Source organism: Balaenoptera borealis (assembly GCF_965194805.1).
Source record: "Balaenoptera borealis genome assembly, chromosome: 5".
In the NCBI taxonomy this organism is placed as follows: Eukaryota; Metazoa; Chordata; class Mammalia; order Artiodactyla; family Balaenopteridae; genus Balaenoptera; species Balaenoptera borealis.
This window is the reverse complement of record NC_138862.1, coordinates 45,875,524-45,896,961: the sequence shown is the minus strand read 5'-3', so window position 1 is coordinate 45,896,961 and position 21,438 is coordinate 45,875,524. Positions and strand designations below refer to the sequence as shown.

Here is a 21,438-nt window from a genome sequence, read left to right as displayed (position 1 = left end):
TGATGTTTTTGTTTTGGATTTTTAATTGGGGTATAGTTGCTTTACAATATTCTGTTAGTTTCTGATGTACAACGAAGTGAATCAGCTATATGTATACATATCCCCTCCCTCTTGGACGTCCTTCCCAACCCCCCATCCCACCCATCTAGGTCACCAAAGAGCATGGAGCTGAGCTTCCTGTGCTATACATCAGGTTCCCACTAGCTATCTATTTTACACATGGTAGTGTATATATGTCAATCCCAATTCCCAATTCATCCCAGCCCCTCTCCCCATTCTCCTATGTCCACATGTCCGTTCTCTATGTCTGCGTCTCTATTTCTGCCCTGCAAATAGGTTCATCTGTACCATTTTTCTAGATTCCACATATATGCGTTAATATACGATATTTGTTTTTCTCTTCTGACTTACTTCGCTCTGTATGACAGACTCTAGGTCCATCCACATCTCTACAAATGACCAAATTTCATTCCTTTTTATGACTGAGTAATATTCCATTGTATGTATGTACCACATATCTTCTTTATCTATTCATCTGTTGATGGACATTTAGGTTGTTTCCATGACCTGGCTTTTGTAAATAGTGCTGCAATGAACATTGTGGTGCATGTGTCTTTTTGAATTACGGTTTTCTCAGGGTACATTCTGGGTCATATGGTAGCTCTATTTTTAGTTTTTTAAAGAACCTCCATACTGTTCTCCATAGTGGATGTATCAATTTATATTCCCACCAACAGTACAAGAGAGTTCCCTTTTCTCCACACCCTCTCCAGCATTTATATTGTTTGTAGATTTTTTAAAATTAATTGATGTGTTTTTAATTTATGGCTGTGTTGGGTCTTCATTTCTCTGCGAGGGCTTTCGCTAGTTGTGGCAAGCAGGGGCCACTCCTCATCGCGGTGTGTGGGCCTCTCACTATCGCGGCCTCTCTTGTTGCGGGGCACAGGCTCCAGACGCGCAGGCTCAGTAATTGTGGCTCACGGGCCCAGTTGCTCCACGTCATGTGGGATCTTCCCAGACCAGGGCTCGAACCCGTGTCCCCTGCATTGGCAGGCAGATTCTCAACCACTGCGCCACCAGGGAAGCCCTGTTTGTAGATTTTTTGATGATGGCCATTCTGACTGGTGTGAGGTGATACCTCATTGTAGTTTTGATCTGCATTTCTCTAATAGTGATGTTGAGCATCTTTTCATGTGCCTCTTGGCCATCTGCATGTCTTCTTTGGGAAAATGTCTATTTAGGTTTTCTGCCCATTTTTTGCTTGGGTTGTTTATTTTTTTGATATTGAGCTGCATGAGCTGTTTGTATATTTTGTAGATTAATCCCTTGTCAGCTGCTTCATTTGAAAATATTTTCTTCCTTTCTGAGGGTTGTCTTTTCATCTTGTTTATAGTTTCCTTTGCTATGCAAAAGCTTTAAGTTTAATTAGGTCCCACTTGTTTATTTTGTTTTTATTTCCATTACTCTAGGAGGTGGGTCAAAAAAGATCTTGCTGTGGTTTCTGTCAAAGAGTGTTATTCCTAAGTATTCCTCTAAGAGTTTAATAGTGTCTGGTCTTACATTTAGGTCTTTAATCCATTTTGAGTTTATTTTTGTGTATGATGTTAGGGAGTGTTCTACTTTCATTCTTTTACATGTAGCTGTCCAGTTTTCCAGGCACCACTTATTGAAGAGGCTGTCTTTTCTCCACTGTATATTCTTGCTTCCTTTATAAAAGATAAGGTGACCATATGTGCATGGATTTATCTCTGGGATTTCTATCCTGTTCCATTGATCTATATTTCTGTTTTTGTGCCAGGACCATACTGTCCTGATTACTGTACCTTTGTAGTATAGTCTGAAGTCAGGGAGCCTGATTCTTCCAGCTCCATTTTTCTTTCTCAAAATTGCTTTGGCTATTTGGGGTCTTTTGTGTTTCCATACAAATTGTAAAATTTTTTGTTCTTATGGGGAACCATGATGTTCACTACTATGCCAGTTCCCCTCCAACAAAGTATACTTTTTGGAAATATAAACACACATTCCAAATCTACTTTTCTGAAATAATTGTTTCTTTAAGAAGACAATGTTCTTAAAACTCAGGCCCATTTTCCCAAGCACTCTCTAGGAAAAAACCAGATATTTCTTCACTGATGCATCATTTCAATTTTAGAAAGATAATAGGCAACTTTAATAACATATTTCCTGGGCCCACTAAAGATATCAGAAAGCTATGGAAAAATAGTTTATGAGTACAAAGGAAAAGGGGATTTTAAAATATCCTCTTTGAGACATTTCTCCAAAGAAGAAATACAGATGGCCAATAGGCACATGAAAAGATGCTCAACATCACTAATTATTAGAGAAATGCAAATCAAAACTACAGTGAGGTATCACCTCATGCCAGTCAGAATGACCATCATTAAAAAGTCTACAAATAACAAATGCTGGAGAGGGTGTGGAGAAAAGGGAACCCTCTTACAGTGTTGGTGGGAATGTAAGTTGGTGCAGCCACTGTGGAAAGCCGTATGGAGGTTCCTCAGAAAACTAAAAATCAAATTACCATATGATCCACAATCCCATTCCTGGGCATATATCCAGACAAAACTATAATTCAAAAAGATACATGCACCCCTTTGTTCATAGCAGCACTATTCACAAGAGTCAAGACATGGAAACAACCTAAATGTCCATTGACAGATGAATGGATAAAGAAGATGTGGTACATATATACAATGGAGTACTACTCAGCCATAAAGAAGAACAAAATAATGCCATTTGCAGCAACATGGATGCAATTAGAGATTATTATACTAAGTGAAGTAAGTCAGAAAAAGAAAGACAAATACCATATGATATCACTTATATGTGGAATCTAAAAAATGACACAAATGAACCTATCTATGAAACAGAAACAGAATCAGGGACATAGAGAATAGACTGGTGGTTGCCAAGAGGGAGGGAGCTGGGAGAGGGTTGGATTGGGAGTTTGGGATTAGCAGATGGAATATACAGAATGGATAACAGCAAGGTCCTACTGTATAGCACAGGGAACTATATTCAATATCCTGGGATAAACCATAAAGGAAAAGAATGTATATATATGTATAACTGAGTCACTTTGCTGTATAGCAGTAATTAACACAACATTGTAATTCAACTATACTTCAATAAAAAATAAATGTTTTAAAAAAAGATATAGAATCTAGCATCTGACAAGAACTTCCTTTACTGTAACAATCTGGCATTTTCTACATTTTATAGATGAATATAATAAAAACAAGATATTTGTCCTAATTGGCAAAAAGAAAAAAGCCCTCTTTGTAAATACGTTTTAAAGAGAAAAAAATAATTATAAAAATTATAAGAGCAGTAGACTGTCAATTTCTTCCAAATAGAAATTGAAGGTATAATTAATTTTTTATGAGAATGTTGCTGGTATGTATATATCTTCTAGCTTTGTGGTCATTTAGAAAAAAAAATTTCCCTTGAAAATTATACTGTGTTAGTAGCATACTGGTTATTGGTTTCCTCTACTTGAAACCTTACTATATGAATTACTTACAATGGTGATTGATTGGATCTCATAATATCCTCTATTACTCTTGCCTCTGTAACAGACATGCATCATGTTAGTGTAATTAGTGTGTATTTAATTAAAATGTTGCCCTTGCCTGTGTACCAATAGTAGGAATTATTGAAAAATTGAGAAAAAGAAGGTCATTTTGAAAATTACTTTGGTAGAAACATAATCAAACAAGTGCAAAAATTCCCTCTGTAATATGGAAGGTTGAAATAATGGGAATGGGCCTTTAGCAGTTTACTGTATCTTAACACAGATCATTACACAAGGACCATTACATAATAAAGTAGAGTTTGGAAAATCTAATCAGTGACAAAAATTGGAAATGACTGGACTCTCTGAGTCATAAAATTATACTGCATTTGAGGTAAGTGGATTCTACACATTCACCATTCTTGGCTGAAATACTGACCTATAATTGAGAAAGGTTATAAAATTATGAAGACAAATACGAAATATGGTAAAAGGTTATTTTCTTCCTTCTCAAATTTTGAAAAGAGGGATCAATTCAGGTAAGGTCAAAAGGTTATTTCTAACCACATCATCTATATAAAAAAGTATCCTAAAGCTGAACTCTAATTTTTTTCTTCAGGTAAGTTTCAGAAAGCAATCTAAAGCAAAACTCACTATTATATAAAAGCTTTTGAAAAGTAAGGAGAAAAAAACCCCCAAAACAATGAGGCAGTATTATGTTTCCTACTAAGCCTCAAATGAGATGTTCTCTGATAGTGGTTCTCTTTTTGGGAAACTGAACTAGCTGTGTAGCATATACCTAAATGATACCATACCTAGAAGGCATTTGGGTTCCAAATTGCTTCAAGGTGAATCCTTCCTTCCCTCCCTCCCTTCCTCCCTCCCTTCCTTCCTTCCTTTCCTTCCTTTCTCCCTTCCTTTCTTTTTCATTCATTCATCCTTTCTTTTTTTTCTAAAACAGCAGCATGTCAGGGAAAAAAACAAAACAAACAAAATCCAAGTCTCCAGTCTTGCATTCACATCATTAGTTTGAGCTAAGTTGCCTCTCATTTATGTGGTGCTAGTTTTTTTCGTACGTACTAGCTCTGTGGGGATTTGATTATTTAATGTTGCCTGCTGTTCATGTTTTGCTTGCATTTTCTTCGGTTAAGCACATTACACAGTGTAAGTGTTGGAAGAACTGCAGTGCCCTTGGTGTCCTCTTTGGAGCCAATGTAGCTCCTAGCATTACAATGTACTCCTATTATGTAGTAAACAACAATTATTTTGAACTTGGATGAAAATAACATAGAACATTATCCTGCAGTACCTTAAAAAAAAAAAGACAAAAATGCTAGAAAACAGCAAGGAACTATACAGCTTCAATGTGCCTGTGACATGTTTCTGGTAATAGGCTAAATATATTGATGATTAGAATTTTATTTTAAGCTACTGCCTTAAATATTTTTAAGAAATATAATAAATATAGTACATTTTATAAATTTTTAACATCAAGACAAAAAAATACTGCAGAAAAGATTTATAGTTCCAAACGATAGTGAGTCAATCCACATTCTTTTGCTGACAGGAAACAATGAAAACACTTCTCTTGTGACACAGTGGCATACATAATTAAAGATGCTTTGATCTCATTACGTAGAGCTTGCGTGATATGGAGACTCCTTTGAAAATTAGACTTCTACGGTATAGCTCAGAGGGTAAAAGCATGCACTTAGGCGTAAGTAGCGGGCTTCAACTTCAGTTCTATCGTTAACCATCTAGTAACCTTGGGTAAGTTGTTTAAACTTTCTAGAAAGCCTCGTATCTACAAATGGGAGTAAAAAGAGTATCTATCTTAAAGAATTATTCTGAGGATTAAATGAGCCAATATCCTAAAATACTTGGCTCATAATAAATTCAGAAATTGCAAGCTATGATTATTACCATTGATTAATTAAATACCTTCTATGTACCAGGTGCTTTATATATGTTATCTTTCACTTTTTCAAATCCTGCAGTTGAGTATTTTGAACCCCATTATAGACAGTGTCTCAGAAAGCTGAAACCCCTTGCCTAAGAGTACATGGCCCGTGAACTGCAGAGCTGGGATTTCAACCCCGATCTTTCTAGCTCTAAAGCAGTGGCTTCTAACTGGGAGTGATTTTTATACTCCATCTCTGACTGGGCAATGTTTGGGGGCAGTTTCGGTTGTCATGACTGGGAGGGTGCTACTCGCACCTAGTGGGTAGAAGCCGGGGATGGTGTGAAAGATGCACAGGACAGCACCCCTGCCCGCACACCACAACAAAGGATTATTTGGCCCAACAATAGTTCCGAGGTTGTGAAACCCTGCTCTAAAGCTCTCATGATCTTTCCACTACACCTGCTGCCGCACTAGAATATAATGATGCACAGTGTTAATATTTTGGTGCCATTTGATACTGCAATAAATAAAACTGTTCTTGAAAACAATGCACAGAAAAGAATACTATAGTGTATCTCTGGCAGCACAACTGCTTTCCCTTGGGGACTTCCTTCCTCACTCCACGTGATTATGGGGAAATTGCCAACCACAATGCTCCACCCACCTCCGAACGCACATGCTGGTACCTAAACCTTGCTGGGCCGATCCTAGTGTCCATTCCCTGGCATGGTTTTGGTTCAGAGTTGGGTAGAGCCCTAACACAGCCAACCAGTCTTCTCTGGGATTGGTGTATGAATTTTCACAGAGAGAAGGTTTCATTCTGCTGAGGTTGCTAAGCTGGAATGCTGAACCCTGGAGCATAAAGAAGAATAAAGCAAAGAAGAAGACCTTTGCAATAGGAGAAAATGAGGTCAATGGACCTAGTGCTTGGGAAGCACTAAAAATCCTGCAGATCCCCGAGATATAGCACTGCTCAACTCCTTCTTAGTCTCATGAATGAAAAAATTTATTTTTACTTAAGTTAGTTCACATTGAGTTTCTGTCATTTATAATCAAAAGTACCTTGAATAATAGAGTATGCACGCTTTTTTGGCATATGCTAAAAAATAGCTATGTTGCATTCACACAATGTTGTTTATATTAAAAAGGAAAAGAAGGCCTGAGGTCCACTCTTGAGGAGTGTACATTCTACTTGGGGGCAGGGGCAAGACTTAGAAATGCCAGAACTTCATCTCCTCCCCTACACAGAGGGCTCCTTGGCAGCGGGGGCTGGATTTTCCAGTTCTCCATCCCCATCCACATGCCCAGTGACTGGCATGTGTTCAAACTGCTGAAAGGCTAAGCAGATGGCACCTACTGTTACGTTTGGTATGTCTTTTATGGACTAGTCCTGGGTACTCTGTGTTTTCTCATTTCCTTATGTACATTCCTAATGTACATTACCACTGACCTTTGGGAAAATCATTATATTATTCACGAAAATAGATTATGTAAACTCAGAATCGTTCATTGCAATGAAATATGCCACAGTCTGCAGAATGGAGGGACTATTTCATGAAAACTATCTGAAATTTCCTAAACTCATTTAAAATCCTAAAGCATGTTAACATTCCATATTCAACTAAGCCCATAAATTAAACTCACCAAAATGTAATAAAAATATAAAATATTAAAACAGAGCATAGTTGAATTTTTACTGTCTAAAAATGACTTTCATTATTTAAAATACACCTTGGTTGCATAAAGTCAAACACAAGACTGAACTTCGATCAAACATGAGGAATGCAGGACAAACAGGAAATAACTAATATTTGGAGAGAGCAGCTTGGAAAGTTTTGATTAAGCTATTTCTGCTTCCAAACAGAAATTCTGGTTTCAGGATCTGTCAAAGATACTCTGACTTCCAATATGTTAAGCTAAACAGAATTTCAACTCAACTGCAGCAGCAAAGAATATTCACAAGATACATAAAAGATATTAGCTCTTAGTACTTTCCTCTCCTCTTGTATTGATCTGAGGACCTAGAGGGTTTGGCTTTTTATTTATTTTCCCCAGAACTTTTTGTTCTCCTCTTTTCAGATTCTTGCTTGCATATTCTTTAGTAGCCACTCAAAGACCATGAAAATAACCAGCTTAGCCCTTACCTGGTCCTTGAAGAACAACCAAGCTCTGGGTGGAGGGAGCATTCAGCCTTGTGCTGTGGGCTTTGGCAACCCTGAACGAATGAGGATGGGCTTAATGTCCAGGAGTCTATTCCTGGCTGCAGCAACTTCTTCTGATTCCAGGTATAGTCTTTGTGGCCAAATGAGGTTTAATAGACGGAATGGCTCTGTAAATGGTCATTTTGGACACAGATCATCAACACACACGGCCAGAATGGCTGGGTGAACTGTTGGGCACGATCCAGGAAGGGAGGAGTTGACAACAGGGTTTGGACTACGCTAGACAACAATTAAGAACAATTTACATGGGGGTCTGTGTTGGAAACTACACATTTGGGCTTTTTCTCTCAGAGGCTGCTCTCCTAGAAAATCTGTCTTGCAGTCTGGTATCTTCCCTTGTACATGCTCTGCTCTGTGGAAGTCCTATCGGATTTCTTGTACCTCCACAGAGATTCCTAAACTTGAGAAAAGAACAATCTGAATCATTCCTTTCCTGAGACAAGTATGATAAAACTATTTCTCCAGAGATTATAAAACCATAGCATGTTACTGTTAAAAGGGATATTAAAAATCATTCAACCTAGTCCTTTCATTGTATTTATTGGTCATGAAACTGAGGCACTTTCATTGTTGAATTATAGTCTACATAACGATGGCCGTGGTTACCAAATTGGTGGTACAATGTACCCCAGGCGGCAAGATGATATTCCAGGAGGCAGGAAAAATAATAGAACTTCTCTTTATGTTTATTTGTCTCATCCTATTGTAAGAAAGACTATTTATGCATGTCTGATAAGAATGACTATGACTTTTATGGCCATAATGAAATGACTGTTACAAATGTATTTGGCAATATATATAACATATTTAAAATCAAACCCTTAGCATTTCTTATTCTCCTTTCTTGCTTTTTTCCCCCAAAGCAGTGATTATCAGGTTACATATTATATATTTTACTGATTTACTTTGTTTAAAGTCTGTTTCCCTCTTGCTAGAATATAAACTCAATGAGGGCAAGAAATCACTGACCCATAGACTGTGAACTAAACCACCATGAAAGAGGCAGTTATCCCTTCTTCTCTTCTCCTTGCCCATAACGTCTTCTAAAAGGTTACTAGAATTGTCTTCTAATATCACTGTCAAAGCACTTACTATGTGATTCTAGGGAAATCATGTCACTTCTCTAAGCCTCAGTTTCATAACCAAGTTCAACTTGGGTTGGACTAGATAATCTTTATGGTCCCTTCCAGGTGTAACACTTGTTTTCTGTTGTATCTCCGCTTCCTGAAACAGAGAAGGCACCCAATGAATATTTTTTAATGAAAAATGAATATATTAGTACGGTAGTACTTGTATACAACGTGCAAATGAGTATACATGTGTCAGTTGTGAACGCTCAAGAACTTTTTACTGGCAAGGATGTATTATTAGTAAAGCTTGGAGTCCTCTGAGTTAGGCAATTTTTTATTTTACGTCTGTCAGGAAACAGGTTAAGACAAGGACTAAATGGAGTACCAGTTAAGGAGGGCACTTGAACTGAGGGCTCTTCTGTGCAGTGAAGACTTTAACTCATCTGGAGGACTTTTAACTCATCTGGGAGGACTTTTTATTCTAGAGATTTGCTTGAATGGCTTATTTTAGTCATGTCAAAGTAGGACAGGCAGGCAAGTGTTATTTTGGGTTAAGAGTAGAGCAGGAACTATGGTGACTGAATCCAGGGCTTCTATTACCTTGGATAACTGGTTAAAGAAAGATGAGTTCTTTCTGGGAGAGAAGGGACGAATTTCTGCTTCTGGGATTCAATTTTAAGAAGAGCTGGAGAGGTGGTCACAAGTTGCCCCAAACAAGGCCCAGAGACAGGAAAGAGCAACGAGGTCCTTCAAATAAAATTCCCTGAAGGACAGTAAACTCTAGGCAAATGACCTGGATCCCAAAAGTCTAAGTGTTGGGAGTGGAGCAAAGGCTGCTGATTACGGCGTGCTCTGTACTTAAGGGCAAATGTTCTGCAGGACTGAGCCACCTGGCTTTATGTTTTGATGATGTGCTTTAAAGAGCAAGATTGAGCAGTGTTTTATGACCTTGAACCTGCTGCCATGTAGGTTTCTGGACCTGGTATTCTCCGCAGAGTCAGTAGGCACCTACAGGACTGAGCAGGACCCAGCTTCTAAAGCAACACTCCAAGGCAGGGAGAAACAGTAGCTGTGGTGAGCTAACCAAAACCCAGTCTTCTCTGTGTCTGGCATTCAAAAAGGATAAACCTTCTCTGTCACTGAACAGACCCTTAAGATACTTGGACAACTTGAGGTGGGGGTAAAGTAATGAGTGTGAGGTGTGGAGGGGTGGCTCAAGCAATTGAATGGAAAACAGAGAAGAGATGTGACAGGAGTTGACTGTGTTTAGGGATTTTCTATAGTCATATAGTCTTTGTTTCCCCTTATGAACATTCAGAATCCCATTAGAGCTGACTTCCCATTGCCATTGACTCAGAAACCATTAGATACTTGGAGGAGGCAAATGAGTAGACCAAGTCTCAATTCTGGGATGAGGGTGTGGGATATTAAAATATATTTGCAGCTCTGACAGCACATTTACTTGCATTGTCAGGATACTAGCATATTTTGACTACCTTGGACAGTCCCATAGAGGTCAAATGTGTGTTAACTATCCTGTTCTATAGTATTATTAGTCACCAAGGTAGTTTTTACAGATAAAACGGAAACAAAACAGATTGCAAAGAGGGTCATGCATCTCAAAAGAGCTGTACTAGATGACACGTATTGATAATCCATTGCTTGAAAGCATTCAGTCTTTTTCTACTAAGGGATATCTAGTCTACATGAGTTTGCTCTTTACAGTGGTACAGTAAATTGCTCTAAGGAAGAAATGAAAAGTAACCATTATTCATTGTTTTTTGTCACCTGTAAGCCAAGGCTATTGCATGAGCACAGTCACACTACCTTAGAGTGATATATGTGGAAGTATCAGATGTAAGACATAGATCAGGTACTTACGTGACAAAGTCCATCAGCTGGCCCTTATGACACCAAATACAGCTCAGAGTGAAAGGCTGCTCAAGTTTGGCCACAGATCCTGACAACTCTCAGGAAGATAAGGGCTAATTTGAGTGAGGGCAAAAGGCGTTGTTTCCCCATCAATGCTAATATGTCTGCATTCATACAATGGCAGTTTAACTATGGGTGGCACTTACGTCTTGGTTAGACATTTCCCAGTAAGGTCTCTCTCCGTAGGACATGACCTCCCACATGACAATGCCGTAGCTCCATGCATCACTTGCCGAGGAGAATTTTCTGTAGGCAATAGCTTCTGGGGCTGTCCACCTTATGGGTATCTTCCCACCCTGGAAAACAAATTGGAGACTTTTTCAGTTGGGTCACAAGTGTATTAAAGATTGAAGTGGCATTGCAATTAAATATATTTTATGAGAGAGACCTAAACACTGCATGATAGCATTGGCATTTTAAATAAAAGTAAAAAGAAACCAGAATAATATTAAAATGTTAGAAATATATTTCCTATAATAGTTATTCAGTGAAAACAGCTTTAATGGGAAATAAGTCACACTTCAGAAATATTTTATTTCATTCATTAGAGAAATTTATTTTCACTTTAGAATCACACAATTAAATTCACTATCATGCCATTTGAAGAATGTTCCAGATTATAGGACATTAAAGCTAAATATCATTCAACATTCATTAAACATTGTATTGCATGTATAAATAATAATGATAATAAGTTCTAACTTAATTGAAGTCAAATGGTTAAATACAGAACTGAGACTTTTCTCTAAACAATTTAACGTTTATCAGAACTTTATTTCCTTTCCCTTTCGCTCTTTTTCATCTGCTACGATTACGTTTCTTTGAAATTTAAAAATCCTTGAACATTATACAAAAGCCCCTGAAAAAGATATCTTCCTTAGAACTCTGTAGTCTATATTTTTGTTCTATGGTCAAGTTAACATTTGAACATATTAAAGAGACTAAATTGCATGAATTTAGTCTATACTGTTCAGGTACTAAAGTCGGCTATTGCGTTATACTTATTTTTTTATCAACACATTACATTTTATCTCTCAAAACACTCTGTAAGTCCCTTCTTACTGTAATGACAAGAATAAAACTCTTCACGCATTTGATTTACAATTTTTGAAACCTGCAGCTCTGAACAGCAAGTTGAGCGAAGGAGAGCAACCCTGGCGCCACTAGATGGCGGAAGAGGACAACGAGCGGCTCCCAGACGGCGGTCTCCTACCCCGCGGAGAGGGCTTCTGTCCCCAGCAAATGATTTTCGACAGTCCGAAAACCCACCACGATGGAATTGTTTTATCATTATCAGCACCTTCAGGACCACATCACCTGATCACCCGCTGTGCTCAAAGTCTGGTGTTAGGGTGAGTGGGGTGGAGGGAAATAAAGGGTGCATTCTCTGGCCCTTGAGGAATTCAGGGCGAACATCTTTAAAGAGGAAGCCGTTAATCGAGTAACCAAAACACTACTTATTTAGTAATCTAAACACCACTTACTTGAAGGGAAAAGAGATTCACCCGAAATAGGAATAATTAGGTTTCACAAGGCAAATGAGAACATTAACAGAACCTCACTTTAAAGACTTGTGGCAAGGAATTCTTTAAAGGAACCTTGGGGGAAAATACCTTGAATTCAGTCCCCTCCATTCACAGGTGAGCAGACTGAGCCCAAGGTTTAGAGATTTAGAGACTCTTCCCCACACTGTTAAGCACATAGTGTCAACTAATGTTATCATAGTAGTATTGTGGAACATTGCTATAAAGATGCAAATATTTCAGCATGGGGGAAAAGTTGGGCCAAACTAACTTTCATGTTTTAACACAGAGTATCTATAACCGTATATCACAGTAGTATAACAGAAGGGAGCCTGAAACCTGGGGTTTTCACCTTTTGGGGCAGCACCAAATTAAGTGCAGGAAGTTAAATTTGCAAAGTTGGTGATGGAAGTTTAAGAGGGTGGTGAGTCCGGGAAGGGGAGGATTCATTCTTAAACCCCAAGTAGAGTTGCCAGATAAAATATAGGACCCACAGTTAAATTCGAATTTCAGATAAATAACAAATACATTTTTTTTTTGTATTAGTATGTCGCATACAGGAATTATTTTTTGGTATAAGTACGTCCCAAATATTGCATGAGACATATTAATACTAAAAAGATATTCATTGTTTACCTGCAATTCAAATTTAACTGGGCATCCTATATTTTTATTTACTACATTTGGCAACCCTTAACCCAGGACATTAAAATAATTCAGAAATGGGAACATTGTAAATGATCCAAGAGAACACAGTGTTCTGAAAAAACTAGGTGGTCTATGCCGCAGGAGGGACAAGGCTATTCCGACTTGTATTCGTGCACTCGCACTGCAGCGGCCTTTGCTTTAGTGCGTGTTGTGGCTGAAGCTCCTCAGGCTTGTGGCTCTGCTTTTTTTAAAAACTTAATTAATTAATTAATTAATATTTATTTTTGGCTGTGTTGGGTCTTCGTTTCTGTGCGAGGGCTTTCTCTAGTTGTGGCGAGCGGGGGCCCCTCTTCATCGCGCTGCGCGGGCCTCTCACTATCGCGGCCTCTCTTGTTGCGGAGCACAGGCTCCAGACGCGCAGGCTCAGTAGCTGTGGCTCACGGGCCTAGTTGCTCCGCGGCATGTGGGATCTTCCCAGACCAGGGCTCGAACCCATGTCCCCTGCATTGGCAGGCAGATTCTCAACCACTGCGCCACCAGGGAAGCCCTGCTTTTTTTTTTTAACATCTTTATTGGAGTATAATTGCTTTACAATGGTGTGTTAGTTTCTGCTTTATAACAAAGTGAATCAGTTATACATATACATATGTTCCCATATCTCTTCCCTCTTGCGTCTCCCTCCCTCCCACCCTCCCTATCCCACCCCTCTAGGTGGTCACAAAGCACCAAGCTGATCTCCCTGTGCTATGCGGCTGCTTCCCACTAGCTATCTATTTTACATTTGGTAGTGTATATATGTCCATGACACTCTCTCACCCTGTCACATCTCACCCCACCCCCTCCCCATATCCTCAAGTCCATTCTCTAGTAGGTCTGTGTCTTTATTCCCATCTTACCCCTAGGTTCTTCATGACCTTTTTTTTTTTTTTCTTAGATTCCATATATATGTGTTAGCATACGGTATTTATTTTTCTCTTTCTGACTTACTTCACTCTGTATGACAGACTCTAGGTCCATCCACCTCACCACAAATAACTCAATTTCATTTCTTTTTATGGCTGAGTAATATTCCATTGTATATAGGTGCCACATCTCCTTTATCCATTCATCTGTTGATGGACACTTAGGTTGCTTCCATGTCCTGGCTATTGTAAGACACTTAAGTCAGGCTCAGGCTTCTTTCAAATATGGAAGCCACACTTCCAGAGAATGAATACCAAATCTGTAGATTTGACCTCAGAGCAGATGCAAGAGGAGCAGACTCATCGAGAATTTCTGAATCTGGATATTTCTTGGTCTCTTCTGGCAAACAGTACGTGGAAGTGTGACTTGCTAGTCTGCTGGGCTGTTCCTTTGCTAAATAAATCTTTGTGAGTTCTATCGAGACAGGCTAAACAACGGAGTTAAGGGTTATTTTATGTGCATTCGCTTATAAATGACATCTCATATAAATGAGTCACATATACATTTATATTTCCTATAACTTGGTATCACATATAAATGATAACTTTATCACTTTCCTTCCTAAGATTTTACTTTTTTCCTCAAGGGGAAGATATTACAGAATGTTTGATTAATAAGCATTGCTACATGTTATGGACTGAATTGTATTCTCCCCAGAATTCATATGTTGAAGCACTAACCTTCCATGTGACTGTAATCTGGAGCTAGGGCCTTTGAAGAGGTAATAAAATTAAATGAGGTCACGAGGGTGGGCCCTAATCCAATATGACTGGTGTCCTTCTTAGAAGGTGAAGAGACACCAGAGGTGTGCAGGCACAGGGAAAAGGCCGTGTGAGGGCACAGCAAGAAGGTGACCACCTGCAAGCCAAACAGAGAGGTCTCAGGAGAAGCCCAAACTGCCGATACCCTGAATTTGGATGTCCAGCCTCCATAACTGTGAAAAATAAATTTTTATTATTTGAGCCACCCAGTCTATGGTATTTTGTTATGACATCCCTAACAGACTAATACACTACCCCCATTAAAAAAACCAAAATTTTTTCCCTAAGATGAGCAACAATGCAAAAAGGACAGTACATCTTTATTTCAGATTTTTTCCCCAAGTGTCATATTGTAATGGAAAGTGTGAGTTAGAATAAATCTTAAAATATTAAATATGAAAAAGTGGCACAGAAGTCTTAATGTAGGAGATACTATTCTCATTAACAAAAACGCATGGTAACATGAACCTGACAGTATGCACAAACTGCAATAATTCTGAGCATATATGGGATGGAGATAAGAAAGCATTCAAATCTTTTTTTCTAATGGGAGGATCTATACTAGATATAGTTTATATCTAAGTGCAAGATGAGACAGAAAGGAAGATGTACTTAAGATTACTGTATGGTCTGTACTGTCTTTCCTACTTTAGAGGAAACTCCTACTTTAGAGTTTAGTTCTTTAAAAAAAAAATTTTTTTTTTAATTGAATGGACCAACAAACTCCTGTGGCTTTATCTCATCTACTTATTTTTGCCCATGATCTTGAATCATAGACAGAGGTAATGCACTAAGGTACTTTTTTTTTTTTCTCAAAGCATTATTAACCACCAGATGTTTGTTTCAGGTTTCAGGAATGACCAAATAGTACTTTAAATTTGAAATCACAATCATTGGAACATTACATGTTGCTTTGCCATATGTTTGTGAGAAAAAAGAAGTTACCAAAGATACTAATCAAAATGGCTGAATGTAACTCAAAAGTCTTCTCAGTTACTAATACCCGCCTTATGCAGCAAGCTTAATCACTTAGGGAACAAAGGAGAAACAGGAAGTAAGCAAACTGGATATCACTACTGAGAAGTTTGTTAGCAAACCTTTTTTCTGTTTTTCAAGTCATATCCAGAGCTTGATTTCTAATAACTAAGTAGGGAGACTGTAGCAGAAAAAGTGCTAAAGGGGGAACCAGGAGCCCTGTGTGCCTGTAAACTCTCTACCCCTCATGGAGTTGTATTATAGTTGTGTTTAACTCACATCTGAGTTTTAGAACTTAATCCTCTAATCTTCAGCAGAGGGAACAATCAGTTGAAATATAGTAAGGTTACAGAGGCTTAATACTAAAACCAAATGGAAAAATTCCATTGAGAAAGAAGAACACAGTAAAAATCTCGTTTCTCATTCAATGGATTTCATGGTTATCTTAAAGGCAAATGATTTGAATAGACACCAATTTGCCAGCAGACTTTCCTTTTATTTCCTCCATCTATTGCTGTAGTACCCAAACTCCAATGAGTATAAAAATTATAGTACAGAAAACATATATACCATGCTTAAAGATTAGTTTAAGGAATTTCTAATGGCAATTTTGACTAAATAATGTTTTTCCTTATGAGCTTTAAATTCTAAGTGAGATGCAGCTCTACCATAATCCATTGTGTGACCATGGGCAAGTCTTAACTCTGAGTCTTTTATTTTAGATATGCAGAATGAGGGGACTTGATTCAATGATCAGAAAATAGTAAACTATAATGAGTTTTAATATCTGCCTACAGTGTCTCAGCTCAGATTATATTGTAAGGAGATAGGCCATATGAGTTGGTACCTAAACTGTGTGAACAGATAGCCTGATGACAGATAGCAAAGGAGAGAAGGACACTCTTTTATATCCCAGGTCAATGGTCACAGTGACCATCTTGGGTGGTAAGGAAGAGTTAAAATAACCACTTTTGTTTAAGAAGGCAACAGCATGAATAATACATTTTATGAAGGTATGGGATGGAACCAATATATTGCCTTTTTCCCTTTTTTTTTTTTTAACTCTTAATAGGTTAAAATACTGTTAATGAGTAACCATTAGTTATTTGGAAAACTCATTATGAGGAAACTTAGTGAAAGGGGCGTTAATGTGTTTCCTGAAAGATCACTTTACATTTTACTTTCTTGTCAGTGGGATTATCTGTGGCAGAGTGGCCTGGGAGTGCTAATGGGGGAATCAGCATTTTGGGGTGTTCTGCTTCAATTTGTTACGGTGTCCTGGGAAGTCGTAGCAAATCACAGAAAGATCTCACAACAGAGTAGTTATACAAACAACTCTCATTAAGGGGATATTCTTCTTTCTCTTGAGAATTACTGATCTTGAGAAATAAACCCGTCTCTGAGCATCTCTTTGTAGTTTGTATTCCCAAATCAACAAATTAAAATATTATAATGCACAAATATTATCTTGTGCAAATCTTTTAAAATGACATCCCCACCCCCTCTCAGAGGGGCATGTGCTCTCCTCCTTCACTGAAATTTGCTGATCTAGGGCAACTTTGGTACTTTGTGAAGTTTTATGCTCTTCTGAAATATGGGGATAATATCTGTCCTTCCTTGAAGAAATACTGAGGACCATGATGCAATGAATTCTTTTGTAAAGAAGAAAGCTTCTCATATTTTGGCTTCTACGTATAATTTATTAAGGGAATTAAATGAGATAGTACAAATGAAGCATCTCTTAGCTGTCAAAACATGGTAGGCACTCAGCAAATATTATTTGTCTCCTTAATTCATGTATTTAAATTTGTCTTATTTTTGGACCTGCTCGGCTTCCAGCCCAGGCCAGCATCCCAGTTCACTCATCTCGAGTCACTGAGCCACCCCCTACAGTGTCCAGGCTCAGGGGTGATCTTCTCAAACCAGAGGCACCAATTCTGCTGAGGGACAGGCTCTGACTCAGTTCCTATAATTTAGACCTTGTCTTGTGCAGTTTGGGGAAATCTGTGTATCTTGGTCCAGTGAGTTTGGTCCCATGTCTGCGTTCCTGCTATTGCCCCACCAGTGACCTTCCAAGACTGAAGACATATCTCATTCCTCTTATTCTTTCATAGGTAGAATTCTGTCATCAAAGAACATTATCTATGGCTGAACATTATCTACGGCACCCAGATTTCTGCCTACAGATGGACCTGCCTGATAATGATTCTCTCTGGATTTCTTTCCTTTTCCTGGGTGTTTCTCTTCTCTTTGTAGGTACAAAAAGGTACAAACCTTTTCCCTCAAAAATGCACATGTAGATACACACAAGACTTTGCATCAGTATCATGGGATTCATAGGTGTTAGACTGAGATACTTTTGCTATAAGCAAAAGACTCTTTTCGGCATAGTATTTTTAAAATGTAAGTCATTGGTTAATAATAACCAATTTTTATAGGATAACCAGTACTGTACAAATCTATGGTAACTAGCATTGTTTTAGGCCACAAACATATGAAATATACCATTTTAGCATTTTATGTAAAACAAAGACTTCTGAACAGTAGTTTCTTGTTCCTGTGTGGGTATTCACTGAGGTCTCAGGGTCTTGGATTTTATGAATCCAGAACTCACAAACTGTTTGACCTTGGCTGAAGTAGGCCTGCAGTTAGGTTTTTCATGGCTAAGTTTTTTTTCAAGTGAACCTAAATGCCTTTCGACAGGCCACGGGCTCTCCAGAGCATCACCACGCCACTCCACTATTTCACCAAGTCTTTCATCAGACACACTTGACCTATTTCCAGCGTCCTCCTGGCTCCTGCAGGCATTGCGGTTCCCCCGGCCCTACTCTAACTTTAACCCAATCTCCCTGTTCTGATGATGAAACAATTATCTACTTCTGAAATTTACTTACACTGTGTTTTTCATAAGGAATAGGACAGGTGAGAAACGACTTCAAATAAACACGAGTAGCTAACTCCTCTTCAGCTTCGTTTTCCATCCACTCTCTAAAGAAAATTCTTAACTATGGAAAGACTTTCTCATTTTTCTCGCCTCACACCATCTACCTAAAACTGCAGTCCATTTTATTCACTGTCTAAATGTATAAACAGCTCAGTGAATGCTAATTGTTTTGTTCCTTTAATGCAGTGGTGCTTATCGTGCTGTTCAAAGCCTCAAGAATTAGAATTCTTTACCTGCTTTCTCTTAAATTGCTCCCTAAAATAATTCACTGCCCTCTATTTCTCAGTACCCTCTTTCGATGGGAATATAGTTGCTACATCATTAAGTGAATAACACTATTCTGGGGGATATCTGTTAAATTAGATTTTCTTCTCCATTTTATAAGGTAGATGAAGTAGGACACAATGTTACTATCATGTGGGAGAATTAATCATATACATTATTATGAGAATTGTCATTGTATCTGAGTGTAGATAACCACTGACAGGAAAGGCAATTGAAAAAAACCAATCTATCATTCATTATGATTTTACAAATATACTGTATGGTAAGGTCCCAAGAGGATAGCTGATACTAACAGAGTTAAAAATACTACTCCTACTTTTCTCTGGACAGTACCACTCTTCCTTATGTCACCCCACTCTCCTCTCTCTCTCTCTCTCTTTTCATTTTAATCCAGTTCTTCAGAAGCCTAGCTACCCCCCTACTTCTTCCCCAGTGTACTTTAATGAAGCTTTCTTAAAGTTTTCATCTATAGTTTTTATGGCAAAGACCTATGGAAATTAGCATAGAAGTAATAGTTTTCTAAAAATGTCCCACATAAATCATAAAGGGGAATAAAGGATTAATTATTTTGGGCCATTAATATTGAGACATTTAATACATTAAACACTAATATAATATATAAAACGATAATATAATTCTTCATGCATATAACACTTGAGTGTTTAAAAACATTTTTATCTGAATAGCCTCAAACTGATGTATACCACTAAAGAGCGAACACTTTGCTTTCATATCAGTTGTCCTGTGAGAATAATGATAATAAAAAGCACTGATTAATACTTATACCATCCATCTCCATCTACAGTTGGATGCTATTTATTTGGGGAAAAAATTCAGATCCTGTCTTTAGGAAAAGAGATTGCATAAAATGAGGTATGTCTGTATTTATACCAGTATTATTTAGAAACCCTGTTTGAAAACAAATATTCAGAAAGGATGGACAAAGTGTTTAGGACTCCGGGGCATACACAGTGGTGATTCTCATAAACCCAGGGGTGCCTGCTTTGGAGCGAAAGTGTACAATGTGGAGTGAGAAAGCGACTGTGAAGCAAAACCCCTGGCTTCTAATCTCTCTTTTTTCTGTAATTTGTCGTGTGATCTTGGGCAAGTTGCAGATTCTCTGTAAACTGAGGGGTTGGACTGTGTGATTTTGCAGTTCACGTGACGTTTAATACTCTATGATTTGTCAAAACACGTAATACCCCAGTGAGTTAAAACAGAAGGGACCACCTCCGCTTCTGCCTGAGGAAATGTAGCAGAAAGGGTTAGTGCCGAGCTCAGTTGCTCCCTGTCACTGTTATGCCCACAGGCGCTTTATACATTAAATCAGACTCTTGACAGATCCACAGTGCTCTGACTGAACATATCTGAGAAGCAGGTCTCCTCTTGTAGCTGTCACGCGCAGTGTTGTGCTATATCAGTTCAGAGAGGAACCGTGACCTCAAATTACCCATTTTCAGAAAGGCTAGCTCTGAGCGTAACCTGAGGAGGCGAGGCAAGGTGACATAATGACATCTTTAGGGGCAGTCTGTTTGGGACCAGCTACTCAAACCGATGAACACTCAACAGAGGAGAGGGCACAGTCTTCTGAAAGACTGAGAGAGATTTGCTCGGTGGGAAGGACAAGGCTGAGGGGCTCGCATCCAAAGGTGGGTAAGAACTTGAGAAAATTCTGGAAGTACCTGGAACTGGAAATACCAAAACAAGGTTTAATGCAAATAAATTCTATTTTAAAGGTAGGCTTTGGCTGAGAGAATGATTAAAGTGCTAGTATTCCCAATAAGTTTTAAAGTTGGGATAAAATGATTAAAATACGGAGAACAGGTTTCTTATATCTTCAGGTTCTTAGTAGAGCCAATTTGTACAAACCTTTGTTCATTCCATTGTTCCAGCGTGGAATGCTGTCTTGTCAGTTTTTCCTCCGGTGCTATTTTGTCCATGACTGAAGTGATTACTTCTCTTCTGCCTGCCTATAACACCCAGTGTCTGCTTGCTTCATTTGGCATTTACCAACACATACCTTCTATGTACTCTTTGGCTTTTTAAATTGTGAATGTACTGTCTTCCCAGAAAGGTTATAAAAATCTTGGAGGGGCCTTTATTCTTCTTTGTAATCTCCTTTATAGTATTTAGCATGGTGCTTTGATTATAGTAGGAATTTAATGATTATTTGCTGAGGGGATGACTGGAAGGGATGAATTAGGCAAATCAGGTAAAATGAAAAGCACAGTCTCGGAACCATACTGTGTAAGTGGAATTCAAATTTCCCTTCTTCGTTCCTTCTTAGTCATCATTACGAACTTGGTTAATGATAAGGAAAATAAAGGAAATTTCCCACTTGAAATTTTCAGTTGATAAAGGGCATTGCCCAGAGAGGTGCTGAAGGTGGCATGATCCAACATTTTTTCAAAACACATCTCACATGCCAGGGCTCGAGTCACAAAGACGTCCTCCCTGTCCTCAGGGAGATCATGTTACAGTAGGAAAGACATCGACATAAACGAATAATGGCAGCACAGAGGGTAGGGGCTCTAACAGAAGTCTGTACAAGATGCATCTGGCAGCAAAAACGGAGGGTCAGCTGTTTGGGATGGCTATGGGGAGAAGCAGAAAGGCGTCATAATAAAGGTAATGTTTCCGACAGAGTTAAAAGAAAAGTAGGAGTTTGATGAGTAAC

The 21,438-nt window shown here is 38.4% G+C and overlaps 1 protein-coding gene across 1 annotated transcript in view; it reads right to left on the bottom strand.

Annotated features, from left to right (window-relative positions):
- The window catches only part of EPHA6 (EPH receptor A6), an 851,091-nt gene that overhangs the window by 30,946 nt on the left and 798,707 nt on the right, over positions 1–21,438 (bottom strand). Inside the window, exon 16 of the mRNA XM_082392247.1 lies at positions 10,809–10,958. Within this exon, the coding sequence (XP_082248373.1) occupies positions 10,809–10,958 (150 nt within the window). The remainder of the gene's footprint in view (positions 1–10,808; positions 10,959–21,438) is intronic.